This window comes from Streptopelia decaocto (genome assembly GCF_964273445.1).
Source record: "Streptopelia decaocto genome assembly, chromosome: 10".
NCBI classification, from domain to species: domain Eukaryota; kingdom Metazoa; phylum Chordata; class Aves; order Columbiformes; family Columbidae; genus Streptopelia; species Streptopelia decaocto.
Window position 1 is genome coordinate 20906584 of NC_138665.1, and position 14591 is coordinate 20921174.

At 58.5% G+C, this 14591-nt stretch overlaps 2 protein-coding genes across 9 annotated transcripts in view; one reads left to right on the forward strand and one right to left on the reverse strand.

Moving 5' to 3' along the window:
* Positions 1-3168, forward strand: part of OPHN1 (oligophrenin 1) — a 52984-nt gene extending 49816 nt beyond the window's left edge. For both annotated transcript variants that reach the window (XM_082062077.1, XM_082062078.1), the window contains 3 exons: positions 62-112; positions 803-853; positions 1160-3168. In XM_082062077.1, the coding sequence (XP_081918203.1) occupies positions 62-112; positions 803-845 (94 nt within the window). In that variant the 3' untranslated portion in view covers positions 846-853; positions 1160-3168. The remainder of the gene's footprint in view (positions 1-61; positions 113-802; positions 854-1159) is intronic.
* A 4452-nt stretch (positions 3169-7620) lies between these two features.
* Positions 7621-14591, reverse strand: part of AR (androgen receptor) — a 48965-nt gene continuing 41994 nt past the window's right edge. Inside the window, exons 7-9 of one of the 7 annotated variants that reach the window (XR_014184926.1) lie at positions 14416-14573; positions 10182-13326; positions 7621-9866 (exon numbers count right to left, since the gene is read on the reverse strand). Coding sequence is in view for 1 of the 7 variants with exons in the window: in XM_082061645.1 (XP_081917771.1) it covers positions 13171-13326; positions 14416-14573 (314 nt within the window). In the remaining 6 variants the exon portion in view is untranslated. Of the gene's footprint in view, positions 13327-14415; positions 14574-14591 lie in introns of all 7 variants that reach the window. The other 6 variants (XR_014184927.1, XR_014184928.1, XR_014184929.1 and 3 more) reach the window with 6 other exon arrangements.

Sequence of the window (14591 nt, forward strand, 5' to 3'; positions counted from 1 at the left end):
GATGTAATTAGCAAATGGCCTTTTCGGATAGCTGGAGTGACCTCCTGTGTTCTCTCTGCAGGGTGGCCTCTAGGACGAAGTTCTTTGAGACGGCGTCGCGCAGGGGCGGCAGGTGAGGCTGGGGGGGAGCGCTGCGGCTCGGGCGCCCGCCCTCCCGCCCGGGCAGGCGCGGCGCTCGGCGCTGCTGCAGCGGAACACGGGGCACGAAGTGTGAAACGCGAGTCCAGATACAGACGATAAGTTAAATGTAAATCAGCTAAGCAACAAACATGTCTCTGGATTGTGGTATCGTGCGTGTGGATCTAAGCGCAGTACACGCTGTACTTGCCTTCAGCCTTTGTGAGGAGCGGAGATAAGATGTTGGGAGATGCGAGGAGGGCTGGGCAGATTAGAGACGTGGGAGCAGAGGGTGGATCGCGCACCCAGTGCGCAGGTGCAGCTCCAGCGCGGGCCGTGCGCCGGGACGGGTGCTCCTGGGGCCGCGGAGCCGGGGCCGGGCTGGGGCACAGCGCTCTGGGTCGCAGCCGTTGTGCTTTGTGACAGCACGTTTCATTTGCAGTCATATCTGCTCAAATAAGCTCAGCTTCCCGCTTTTAAAGATCCCCAACCTCTGCCAAAAGTGTGAGCTTATCATGTCAGTGATAAACGTTCTCTGCTAGTGCTGACAGTGAGTTCACTTGTTACATTGAAAAATACGTCCCTGACCTGTTGTTCCCCAGCCCTCTGTTTATGTTTGTGGGTCTGATTTGGAGCTTATTGCGCTAATTTTTTTTTCTGTTTCCTTCTGCCTCCTTAAATACAGTTCTCCATCACCGCAAGGCAGGATCCCGGGTGATGAGAGCTGATGCTGAAGGTACGTGTTTGTGACAATAAACCAAGCGCACATGACATCAATTCAGCATTTATGGGTGGCGGGAGTGCAGTGGAGGAAAGGGAACCTCAAAGAACGATCAGGAGCAACGTCCTTCCCATGGGAGACCCTTTCGGAAGGAAGGGTGAGGGTGGGGGGCGGTTCACACCCTTGGCTGGGGTTCCGGCCAGCAGCACATGGGCTGCCCTGCCCTTCCCAAGCTGCACGAGTGCTCAGGGCTTGTCTGCTTGTGGCTTTGCCATCGCTGGTGAATTTGTTGCATAGAGCATCCTTGTTTTCTTCTTGCAGCCTGTGTATCCACCTCAGCCCAGCGAGACCCGGAGATTTTCTGTGCTTGTGAACAGAAGTGTCTCAGCTGAGACGCTGCCAGTTGCAGTGCCCCTGGGAGCAGCTAACTTTCCGGATGATTCCCGAGCATGCTGTTAGAAGTGGCTCAAGAAATTAGAAGAGAGGGAGATGAAGATGGAGAGAAGACCCTGCGCACACGTTTGTTTGAACTTTCCCCATCCGTCACCCCTCGACTCCACGCGGGCTGGACGACGCTCGTGCGCCCGCGGGGCTGGAGCGGCCGTGGTCCTGCTCACGGGTTGGGACACGCGCCCCAGCCGGTGCCCTCGGGCTGACGTTGGACTGGAGGCGCGAGGGGCTGACTCCCCGTGCCGGGATGCAGGGGTAGGGCGACCGGAGTTTGGGTTGGCCCCACCCATGAGAAGCTCCTTCTTTATGTTGTTTTCCTCGCTCAATAAGCTATCGTGTGTTTGTCAGTGTGTAGGAGAGCAGCGCACGTTACTGGAAATGCTGCTTGTGCTAAGGCAGGACAGGGATTGTGGGACCGTCGTGCTCAGCTCTGGGGCGGCTCTCCATCTCCTTCCTGGTGTCAGCTGCCCCGTCCCGGCAGCCGCGGTGCCGGGGGCTCTGCCTGCGCGGGGCCGTGTCCCCTGCCCGTGGGTCGGCTTTGCTGGGCGGGCCAGCGGCCTCCGAGAGCGCGGCTGGGAGGAGGCAGCAGGCAGCCTTCCTCCTTGTCACCACCATCCTCCGCATCCGCCTAGTCGTCCTCATCCTCCTCTTCCTCCTCCTCCCGCCGCATGAGCTGCTCTCCCACCAGCTCCACTTCTCTGGGCCCACCCAGAAGCCTCTGTGCCCAGAGTTACTCTGGTGGGCCAGCACGGAGGTGATGGGGAACCGACACTTGCCGAATCCAGGCCAAAGCCCGCCGTTGTTCAAAGAGGCGCCCGGTTTCTTGTTTGCTTGTTACATTGATTTCCAATCCAGGAGATGTCCAGTCTCCTTTTCCTGAGCAGCGACTGTGTAGGTGATGCCCTGTGGTCTGGCAGGGTTTCTCCTGCCAGGACCCCTGATAAGAGTGGAGGCTTCTTTGTGGTTCCAGCTGACACCAGGGCTCGTTCTGAGCCGTAGCATTTCCCTGTAAATAGGCAACAGGCGCCTTCCCCGCTTCCCCTCACCAGCCCAAAGGCAGCTTCACCATTTTGAATGATTTTCCATGGGTGCTGGGACCATTCCCAAACCAGTGACCAAACCTCCCCGGCAGCTGCATCCTGGGTGCTCCATCCCTCAAGCATCCCACCCTGCCCGGTGTGGTTTGCTGGGGATGTGCTGCGGTCCCTGCCGCGCCGTGTCCTGCCGCTCACTGTGTGTGTGCCGGGGATGTGCTGCGGTCCTGCCGTGCCGTGTCCTGCCGCTCGCCGTGTGTCTGTGCCGGGGATGTGCCGCGGTCCTGCCGCGCCGTGTCCTGCCGCTCGCCATCTGTCCGTGTCCCGCGCCCGGCTGCTCTGCCGCTGAATGTAACTCTGGCCTTGCGGTCACACGTGTCGTGTCCACGGTGCTGCCGCTGCCACGGGCTGCTCGCTCCTCTGCTCCTGCTTGGACAGTGGCATGTAAAAGTGGCTTTAAAAAAACCAACGTGATATCAATGTATCAATGCCTGGACTGTGTAACACACGCTGGCATCTCAGGGCTTTGCGAAGCTCCGGCGAGCCGTTCTGCAGCCGCCTCTGGCCAGCGGCCGGGGAGCGAGCGGCACCAAACCGTGTTGTCTTGTTCTGATCGGGTGTCTGAGGGCAGGCGAGACTGTGAGCCCGCGGGCCTGAGGCAGGACAGAGGTTCCAACCGGCCCCGAACGGCTGTGGGTGCTGGGGACGCCTCCCAGGGTGGCTTTGTCACCTCCTGGGCTGGCTGTCCCAGAGGCCACCGTTTCCCTGACACCGTCCCCTGTGCCTGCGGGTTTGGGCAGTGCCGGGGTCCCAGGGAGCGGGGTGGCTCTGCTGGTGGCACCTGCAGTGCCCGTCCTGCTGGGAACAGTGGCTGCTGTGTCCCCCCGCTGCTCGTGGATGGTGACACTTGCGTCCCCTGCCCAGCACCGCCCCGTGGGACAGCCGGGTCTGTGGGAAGGGAGAAACGTGGGGGAGTTTGGTTTTCAATCTGACATTGTGAACAATGGAGGGAAACAGCTTGTTAGAAATGGATTTCATTGTGACCTCCTGAAGTCATTTGTCATGTGTGTCTGTGGTGGTTTCCTCCTGCGTGCACAGCAGAGGGCTGGGACCAGCGGCAGTGGGGCGGTGCTGGGCGGTGCTGGGCTGTGCTGGGATGTACTGGGCGGTGCTGGGCGGTGCTGGGCGGTGCTGGGCTGTGCTGCGATGTACTGGGCGGTGCTGGGCGGTGCTGGGCGGTGCGGGGGCCGCGGGGCGCAGTCCCACTGCTGGGGACATGGAGTGACACGGGAACGCGGGGTTGGCCCCGTGCAGGGCCCTGGACGTCGCCGCCAGAGCCGTCTGTCATGTAAAGCGTAGGCTACTCCAAGTGTTTATAAAGTTTCCATGAGTTAAAAAGAAAGACGAGTCTGTGCTTTATTTGTTCGTTTGGCGCTGGGGGGCTGTTGCGCCACCCCGGGGTCCCCGCCTGCACCGACTCGGGCTCCGGAAGCCCCGGCAGCACCGGCTGAGGCAGCAGCTCGAGGTTTGGGGTCTGTTTTTTCGTGGCTCCTTGTTCCTCTGCAAAGTTCGCTGTAATCTTTCCGGGGTGGCTTCCTTCGGAACCGCAGGGTTTCAGAGAAAGAAACCGGTTTCTTTTTCCGTTGGCCCTTGTATTAAAGGATGATGGACTGGAGCGAGCCCCGGGGCACTGTCCCCGCGCTGCTGCTGTCCCGGCCCCGGCTGCGTGGTTTTGCTTCTTACGGAAACGTTTGGGTTTCATCTGAGCAACGAAAATATTTTTCTAGCATAAGTAAAACCTTGTAGGTTTTTATAGAGAGAAAAGCTATCAAAACAAGAAGGTTCAAAGCTGGAGGCTGGGCCCCCGTGAGCGCCTCCCCGGGGAGGAGTTTGGAGAGGTTAAGGGCACACTGCGGTAGACACAGCTAGATGATAAATTTAGAATTGAAATGTACTCAGTCGAGCACTGGCATCTTAAATTTATGTGCTGCACAGAGACCCACGAGCGCCCAGGAATCTGCCCACGCGGGACTTATTGCAGGATCAGAGTCGGTTTTAAGCTCCATAATTCTCACTGGCCCAACTCTCTGCACAATTAACCAGCTGAATGCTCTGATTTAGGAGCAGCTCTCTGCACCAGACGTTTTCTTGGCAGCCATCAGGAGCGTTACTTGGCCCGTACATCCATAAATCAAGAGTCGGCCACCAAAACAAAAATCCTGCAGTTGGCTTAAAAAATCAGGAGATGCTTTAAACCAGTAAAAGGTGCAATGTACTTATTTTCCTTGTATTTTCAGAAGTTCCTGGAAGAACTGCTTCCATGGCCTCTGTCGCAGTCTGGGAGAGAGCTCCCAAAAGGCAGAAGTTCCACAGACTCCTGAAATCGTATGTATTAATAACAAGTTCCCATTGCCATGGAGGCTCGGAGGAGAACACCCCTTCGCGCTGCCCCAGGACCCCCGTCCCCTCACAGCTCCAGCACCTTTTGTTCGTGTCCTGCACGCCCCGGTCCCTCCCCGCTGCCCTGGCCCTGCGGGGACAGCCCGGCCCTGCGGGGACAGCCCGGCCCCGTGTCCCTGTGCTGTGCTGGCCCAGCCTGGCGCCTGCCCGCCGGGGGCGGCAGCGGTTTTGGGCGAGGAGCGGAGCCCGGCGCTGGCCGGCGGCCCCGGTGTGCGCGGGGTCAGCGTGACCCCTGGGCCTGCGGGCGCTGCGGCCGCTGCTCCAGCCCCGCGGGACACGGGGGTGCCGGCGGTGCCCAGGCACAAACTGCAGCAGCGGGAGCCGAGCGGCCGGGCTCCCTGCAGGCACCGGGGCAGCCTGGGCTTCCCTTTGCCCCGACCTGGGGGGAGCTGCAAAATTTATGTGGTGCAAATTGGGGAAACTAAATTTAAAGGGCTTTCTTAATAAACAATCTGCTCGTTAGCAGCCCCTGTGGTCTCAGGCACACCCTCACACAGCTGGGAGTCCTTTACCACCGGGGGCTGTGCAAACAACAGCCGTCTCCAGCCACAGTCTGCAGTTGCTGTGTTTAAATACCCCTTTGCAGTCCTGGACCCACAGAAAGCTGGTGGCCCTGGCCCTGTTTCTGTTCTTTGACCAGGATCAGTAGGTGCTTTAGGACACCGTCAGCCACAGGACAGCTAGATGGCCGCATCCTGAGGCACAACGTGCATGGCCAGGGCTGCATGTGCAGCGTCGTTCTCCCCATCCATGCACTGATCCAGCCACGGGGCCAAGCCCGGCTGGGCGAGGGGATGGAGGAGCCGCCCGAGGGCACGGTGACACTGCGGCTGGAGGAGCAGGGACCCCGCGGCGTGGGGCTGCGGCACTGGTGGGTGTGAGGGCACGGTGACACTGCGGCTGGAGGAGCGGGGACCCCGCGCCGTGGGGCTTTGGCACTGGTGGGTGTGAGGGCACGGTGACACTGCGGCTGGAGGAGCGGGGACCCCGCGGCGTGGGGCTTCGGCACTGGTGGGTGTCCGTGGGGCTGTGGGGGCGGGTTTGGGCTGTGCCCGCTGTGTCCCGTCCACATCTCTGAAATGCCCCTGCAGAGCAGCTCCCCGCTCCGGGGCAGCCTCGGGGCTCGGTGCACCCCGGGCTCCACAAACCCGGAAGGCTGATGGGAGGTGGTTGCTGGTGCAGCTGGGTTGGTGTGTGCAGGGCTCCCAGGGAGGCAAACCGCTGCCAGAATGTGTGTTTACAGCAGCTCCTTTAGGAAATGGAACAGTTTTTCTGTTTCAAAGATTTCCCACTTGAGGACAAAGGCAAGCAGACGGCTCTGAAGCATGGAGCCATTTTAGGGCTGCTTGACATGAGATGTTTTCAGGGGGAAAAAAACCAAAAAAGGCAGCAAGATTGATTCCTGGCGTGGTTTGTGCTGCTCGGATGGCCCTGCCGGGCACAGCTCCCGCTGCTGAGGGGACAGGGCCGTGTCCAGCAGCCCCGCAGGCTCGGCTGACGTGGTCCCACTGCGCTTGTCACCCCAAAGCCCGGGAAGGGCCCGGAGCCGCTGGGGACAGCGGCTGTTTGCTGGCGGGGCTGCGGAGGCCCAAAGACAGACGACAGAGCCAGCGAGCGGTGCAGCTCTGCAGCCCCCGGGCCCCCAGCACGTCCCGCTCCCCCTGCAAAGTGCTGTTTCTCTGAACTGCGTGGCTGTTGTGGAGATTGAGCGGGTTTCTGCTCCAGAGCGGGACAGCTCGAGGACAGAGCGCTTGGCCCGAGCGCGTCTCCCGTCCCTTGGGGCAGCGCTGCGCCCCGAGCTGCACCGGGGGGCTGGGGGCTCTCGGGGGAACTAGCGGGTCCTGGTGAACGCTGGGTGGGCGGATCATGACGCGCAGCAGAAACGGCTGGAACGTAACGGAGCAAAACCAGTTCAGGTGAAGCGAATTTGCCCTTTTGGACAGACCCACCCCCTGCAGAAGATCCGACTCAGTTCCTGCTCTGCTCACACAGGGAAACTGCAGAACCACGGGGGCTGGAGCCAGCAGGACACGGGCTGGGAGACCCAGAGCCACCTGAAGGACAAGTCTGTCCCCCCAGGGCGTGCTGGACCAGCGGCTCCGCAATGTCCCGGAGCATGTTAGTGGCTGCGTGAGAGTTTGATGGAGGGACACTGGGTCTAAAGGATGCTGACGGGACAGGAGGACACTGGGTCTAAAGGATGCTGACGGGACAGGAGGACACTGGGTCTAAAGGATGCTGGCGGGACAGGAGGACACTGGGTCTAAAGGATGCTGGCGGGACAGGAGGACACTGGGTCCAAAGGATGCTGACGGGACAGGAGGACACTGGGTCTAAAGGATGCTGACGGGACAGGAGGACACTGGGTCTAAAGGATGCTGACAGGTACTTGAGAACAGCGCTGGGTTGTTCAGTGCTGATTAAGGGTGAACTTGGGAAATAACGCATTCGTTTTTAAGTGTGGCTCAAATAAAGGGACAGGATCATAGTCTCTGCAGGTGACTAATGTGACACGTCTCCAGGCGGGGAGGGGTTTTGCGCTGCTGAGCACATTCTGCTTCCCGTACCGGCGCCTGTCCCGCCGCTGGGCAGTCACACACCAGCCATCCCCGGCGCTTTGTGCACTGATATTATGTTCTTCCCATGCTCTTTGATTTGTCTCCCAGTGAACGAAATCTTGGCCCTGAGCAGCATTCACATCTGTGCTTTGGATTTGAAACGTGGGCTATGATAAGCCGGCTTTTTTATTACTCGGAGAGCGCAGGTCAAATTTATAACAAAGTTCCAGCAGAATGGATTTACAACTGCTCATAAAGATACTGAAAACAACAACAAAAGGAGGAGGACACTGGCCTTTATTAGCTCCTTGCTTTGAGAAATACATTAATCAAATGAAATTAAATTTAAAAGACCCAAAGAGGCATATATGAAAGGATTAGTCAATTGATGTGTAAATGAATAAACAGTTCAGACATGATTACTAGCAAAATCTGACTGAAAACAGCCTATATGAATAACCCCACATACAGCCTTGTCCACTGGAAAACGACCCACTTGTCCCTGGCATCTTTGAGAGCTAATATTCATCACACCAGATAACGTTTTTCATGCACATACTGAAACAGAAGCCAAATACACACGTAGAGCAGCGTCCCAACAGACGAGATTCTGCCGTTGTTGTGCTTAGAACAACAACAGATTTTAAGGGTACAAAGGAGCCGAACACCAAGCGTGCGGGTCTGGGCTGTGTCGCACAGGCCCAGCGCCGCGTGGGACCGAGCCGGGGCTAAACCGGTCCAGAAGCGGGTGCGTATGCGCGTGTCCCCCATGGGGAGCGGTCCTGGCCCCGTCCCGCTGCCCGGCCGGCTCCTCTCCCTTACGAGAGGAAACGGCCCCCAGGCAACACGGTAGGTCTCTGTTCTCTTTATCCAGCGCATTCAGGGCCAGATCATAGTCCAATTAAAACAAAGAAGAGCAGTGGCAGCAATCCAACTATCATCCTTCTTTAGGAGCAGAATTTGGCCTCAGATGCTATTAATTTAGGCAAAACGCTGCCATTTCTGGAAGGTGACTGGAAAAGACTGCAGGGCTGCAACCATAATAAAATGCTACGTGTGTGCTTCGAATCCATCGCCCATCCCGCAGAGGAGCGAGGGGCAGCCCCGGCCGCCGAGCCGGGCCAAGGCCGCTGCCAGCTCAGCACGGACACACACGCTTGGGGAAAGAACCACGGCGTTGCACCCGAAAGTCTCTCTGCCCACTCCACGGGCTACTTGTCCGTTTTCTTCTGGTCATCCCGCAGTGTTTGCTGCATGACTCCACTGAGCTGCGGCACAACAAGCCACGGCAGAGACATCCTGCTCCGTTACCCCGTGAGCACAGCTGTGGGCTGGGAGTCCTTCCCAGGCAAAAAGGCACCAGCAATGAGCTTTTTGGCTTATTACAAAGAGAACAAAATATATCAATATAGAGAACTCTTTTTATTACAGAGACATGTTAACAAATAAAACCAGCATTAAATTGCCACGGAACACAAAATACCTGGCACAGAGAGCAGCTTACTGTGAATTTGCTGTGGTTGTATGTGTGGGGCAGATACTCAGCTTTTCCATCCCGAGTGCAGGTTCCCCTGCAGTTCAATGGGGATGAACACGAGTCCTGTGAGCTGCCCGGGCACAGGGCACCCTCATGGTTGAGAAGGGATTTCTGTGCCTCGAAAAGTCAACTTGGAAACACTCAGAAAACAGCGACCAGCTCAGAATCCCAGGATTGTGCCTGAAAGTGCAAGGACACTTTGTGCAGTTGAAGAGGGCGGAAATAAAGGACACTGTCATCCCCCAGGTGCAAATACTGTCCCTGTCTAACCAGAGTCAGCTACAAGCGAGCTGGAGAAGCAGCTCCTGACAGCAGACAGCGCCAGTCTGCACTCCGGTCACGGCACCGAAGGACGGACCTTTGGAAACTGGGCTGCACCCAACCAGAAAAAATCATTACATTAAAAGTTTCCATTAGTATTGGCACATACTGACTCATCTCCTGAAGGATGTTTAGTTGCAATCAATGTGCAATCAGAAAATAAACTCTCTCAGAGCATTAAATAGATACCATCTTTAGCAATATAAAATGGGGCATGCCTTCATATATATATATATCTATATATCTGTTTAACATACGTTAGTGAACCACCAGGGAGCGAGCTCGGTGAGCGCAGTGACAGCGCAGGGGCTGCAGGGACAGCCGGTGCTGGCAGGTGACACCTCGGGTCCCAGCCCAGCATCCCCAGCACCGCGGCAACGGTGATAACCAAGGACAACCCCACCTGCACCAGCACCGCGGCAGCGGTGATGACCAAGGACAACCTCACCTGCACCAGCACCGCGGCAGCGGTGATGACCAAGGACAGCCTCACCTGCACCAGCACCGCGGCAATGGCGGTAACCAAGGACAACCTCACCTGCACCAGCACCGCGGCAGCGGCGATAACCAAGGACAACCTCACCTGCACCAGCACCGCGGCAACGGCGATAACCAAGGACAACCTCACCTGCACCAGCACCGCGGCAGCGGCGATAACCAAGGACAACCTCACCTGCACCAGCGCCGCGGCAACGGCGATAACCAAGGACAACCTCACCTGCACCAGTGCCGCGGCAACGGTGATAACCAAGGACAACCTCACCTGCACCAGCGCCGCGGCAGCGGTGATAACCAAGGACAACCTCACCTGCACCAGCGCCGCGGCAGCGGTGATAACCAAGGACAACCTCACCTGCACCAGCACCGCGGCAGCGGTGATAACCAAGGACAACCTCACCTGCACCAGCACCGCGGCAGCGGCGATAACCAAGGACAACCTCACCTGCACCAGCACCGCGGCAATGGCGATAACCGAGGACAACCTCACCTGCGCCCTGTAGCTCAGGAAATTGTACCTGTTTGTGCAAAAATGCTGCTCCCGGGCTGACCGCAACTCGTGTTCCTCATCTCCTGCCTCTGGCGGGAGCTGCTGGTCTGAGCCAGGACCCGGGTTAAGCCAGCGCAAAAGCCCAGACAGCTCCTACCTAAACCAGAGCAGAGGAACCGCCGGGGACGGGGACAGCGGCTGCGAAACCTCAGCAACAGCTTCTGCATGATTGTGAAGATGGTGACAGTCTTTTGCTTTATTAAAGCAAAAGTAGACAAGAAAACACAAAGTATAAAGACATATGGCAGGATCTGGACTTTGGTATTTCTTAAGTCTCTTTTTTTCCCCAGTTCCTGCAGCAGCTCATGAAAATAAACAAGGCAACAGCATTAACCCCCCCAGCAAATACACACAGAGGTGCCAGTGATCCTGGTACCCACATCCTCCACTCATCCCTCCAGTAACATCATAAAAAGTCAACTTTTGGCTAAGCAGTGGCAGCAGTGAATCTGGCGCTGGGGGGGCAGGGAGCGCGGTGCCGGGGCTGCGCGCCCTCCGGCAGGCGGCACACGCACCGCCCCTCCCAACCCCTCTGCCTTTGCGCCAGGCTCCCGCCAGCACATCAGCGCATGCAAATCCCTGTTAATTTACTTTCTTCACAAACTCCCAGCAGAAAATTACCCAGCAGGATACCTCCAGTGTCATTAGCTAATGAACACCTCACTGACACGAGCCTGTGCAGAACACAAAGCTCTCCAGAGGAGCCACTCAGAGTGCTCGTAAACATCCTCCAGTTGATGACAGAGATCAGGGCACTGCCAACCCGGTTATTTATTGTATCCTGCTAAGAGCCATAAAATGTTCAAGAAGAGAAGAACGCATCAGCAGGATCTTTTTTACTGGTTCATTTGCAAGTATCAGTAGATCATATCAACGTTTTAAATGCTCGCTGCCCTCTAAAATAGGAAAAGTTATTAAGAACACCATCATTCAGGAAGGTTATCTACACATTCTGCTGCCACCTATACAAAGGGATTTCAGGAGGAAGAGCACGGTCAGAGCCGTATCCAGCAGGGGAGGAAAACCCATTACAAATAACCACAAAGAAAGATCCTCTCCTTCAATAGTTTTGAGTTGTTTTTCCCTACCCCTTCCTTCAATGAAAATCACATAGCATGACAGAAAAGTATTAGGAAAAATTAAGTGTTTGTTCTTACTGGGAGTTCGCAAAGAACCCAGACATACCGTGGGGCACCACCTGAGAGCTGAGGGCGACACAGGTCCCGAACCGCCCCGGCAGCAGAGGCACCAGCGCTGCCTGCACCGCACGGACAGGCGCCAGCGGCCCAAACCCCTTCCCTTCGCCTTTACACACACCCGACCAACAGGAGCAGCCGCTCTCACACAGGGCAGCGCGGTGCGATGTCTCACACGCGTCTGACGGCGCTCGGCTCTGCGCCGAGGACACGGGGCTGCTCCGGGCGGGCACGGCCGTGCCGCGAGCACCGCTCCATGCCACGAGCACCGCTCCGTGCCGCAGGCATCGCTCCGTGCCGCAGGCACCGCTCCGTGCCGCAGGCATCGCTCCGTGCCGCGGGCACCGCTCCGTGCCGCGGGCACCGCTCCGTGCCGCGGGCACCGTTCCATGCTGTGAGCATCGCTCCGTGCCGCGAGCACTGCTCCGTGCCGCGAGCATCGCTCCGTGCCGCGAGCATCGCTCCGTGCCGCGGCAGCACAACCCTCGCTCGCCAAAGAACCAAATGTGCCCTGGCACCGACTTGCCGGCATAAGGGCACCTTGTAGTCGCAGCGGAGCTCAGCAAATAAACAGATCTGAACATCAGCATCAGATGGGTCTGCGTTTCCTTCTGACCGCGGGACAGCAGGTGTGGGATGGCGCGCGCGGGGCGGTGCCACCCTGGGCTGCAATCAAGCGCTGCAATTAGCAGGAGCTGCGCGCATCGCTCAGGAAAGCATTAGGTCTTGGCGGCGATTCCTTTGCAAACCCCTGAAGTGCCACGAGAGGTGCCAGAGCCACCTCCCCGGGGACAGGACCCACCACCAGCGGCCCGTGGCCTCACAGGTCCTGCTGCTCTGCGCCGGGAACGTGCATCTGCTGGCAGCAGAAAGAACAGCTGTGACAAAGGAAAATCCGTAGCTGGAAAGCCACGTATGCGGACACCGAGGGGAGCAGAGCCAGTGAGGGGCTGGGCAGGGGCTGCGGTGCCACCGCAGAAGGGGACAGCGTGAGGTCTGAGGGCGTCAGGCACTTGACTGGCTGTAGGAGACACATCCAGGTGGGAACAGCAGCCATCCGCCATCGCTGGGCACCTCCGCAGGTCACCTCCAGCCCTTGTGCCGGCAGCCCTGTGACACTGCATCAGCTCATCACCGTTAGCGCTGGTCCGCGGGCTGCAGGCGCTGTGCTCGCGGTGCTGCCCGGCAGCTTCCGACCCAGAGCAGGTCCTGCCAGGCCATCAGGATGCACACTCACCTCTTCCACACAACTCTGCTCTGTTTCTCTACTGCAGTATTTTAATTCACCTGCTTCCCAGCACCATAATGCAAATAAGAAGTCCCAAAGGAGGCCAGTATGGTAACCCGCACTCCAGCTTCTAGGTTCCAACTGCTTCTTGTCTTGTTTTTAGCAAAAGCCCAAACCCAACAATTGCTGGCATTTCTGCCATGGCCCTGGGCCACTAAAAGTCACTGCGAAAAGCACACAAACAAGAGAATGTAGACACAGTGCCGCTGCCACCGTCCCTGTGCCAGCACGGCCAGCCAGACCGGGCAGAAGCCGTGGTGGGCAGCTCAGCTCCGAGGTACCTCAGGAAAACAGACATCTCAGGAATCCCAGCAGGTCGCCGTTCGTCACCGTCCGTGCGCGGGGCCGGCGGGATTCCCCAAGGCACTGCAGTGCGGTAGTGCAGAAATAACCGGCAGGATGTGGCCCAGGCGGCGGCATAACCGGGGTCCCTCGGAAGGTCACTGTGCGTGGAAGTAGATGGGCTTGACTTTTCCAGACAGGATCTTGGGAACCTGCACAGAGATGATCTCGGCCATCATTTCAGGGTAATCCACGCTCACCATATGGGCCTTTATCAAAAGGTCAAATGTAAACTGGTGCAGATCCTTGGCAATCTGCGAAAGGAAGAGCGTTTGGTCAGTGAGAAGCCCCTGGGCAGCAGTTTCTCCAGGAGGACCCGGCGCAGCGTGGAGCGGGTGCTGGACCTGGCTGCACCGGGACCTGCTCTGCTCCGGCCACCGCTGCCCTGCCGCACCCAGACCTGCTCTGCTCGGCCACCGCTGCCCTGCCGCCCCAGAGCTGCTCTGCTCCGGCCACCGCTGCCCTGCCGCGCCCAGACCTGCTCTGCTCGGCCACCGCTGCCCTGCCCGCACCCAGACCTGCTCTGCTCGGCCACCGCTGCCCTGCCGCGCCCAGACCTGCTCTGCTCCGGCCACCGCTGCCCTGCCGCACCCAGACCTGCTCTGCTCGGCCACCGCTGCCCTGCCGCGCCCAGACCTGCTCTGCTCGGCCACCGCTGCCCTGCCGCACCCAGACCTGCTCTGCTCCGGCCACCGCTGCCCTGCCGCGCCCAGACCTGCTCTGCTCCGGCCACCGCTGCCCTGCCGCGCCCAGACCTGCTCTGCTCCGGCCACCGCTGCCCTGCCGTGCCCAGACCTGCTCTGCTCCGGCCACCGCTGCCCTGCCGCGCCCAGACCTGCTCTGCTCCGGCCACCGCTGCCCTGCCGCCCCAGACCTGCTCTGCTCGGCCACCGCTGCCCTGCCGTGCCCAGACCTGCTCTGCTCGGCCACCGCTGCCCTGCCGCGCCCAGACCTGCTCATAAACCCAAGTGGTTATTGCAGGCGGTGACAGGCGCACATAACTCACCCACAGCACACTCAGCGTCTGTCTTTTCCCTGTCGCTTACTTTGGGAGCACACGGCAATGCTGACCCGGCAAAGGTGTGCCAAGAGCTCAACCCAAAGAACCACAGAATCATCCAATAGCTCACATTGGAAGGGACCTGGAAAGGTCACCCGGTGCAACCTTTCCTGGGAAAGGGAGCGTGGATGAGACCCCCTGGTGCCCTGTCCCACCGCATCTTGGAAACCTCCACTGGTGGGGACAACCAACATCTCCAGACAAGGATCATTCTCCCTGTAAAGAGCTGCTTTTTTTGTTGTTTCTTATGTCTATAGACAGACATGTCACTGTCCTCTCTTACAGGATGCACGGAGTCCAGGACCTTGGTGAGCTGGTAAAACCGCCGAGAGCAGGACGTAGGGTTCTTCCTCTTGCAAGCAATGATACGGTCGAGTTCCTTGATGTAATTCATTCGAAGTTCATCAAAGAGCTTCTGGTTCTTCAGGCCATCCACTGGAACTGGAACACGGTAAAGAA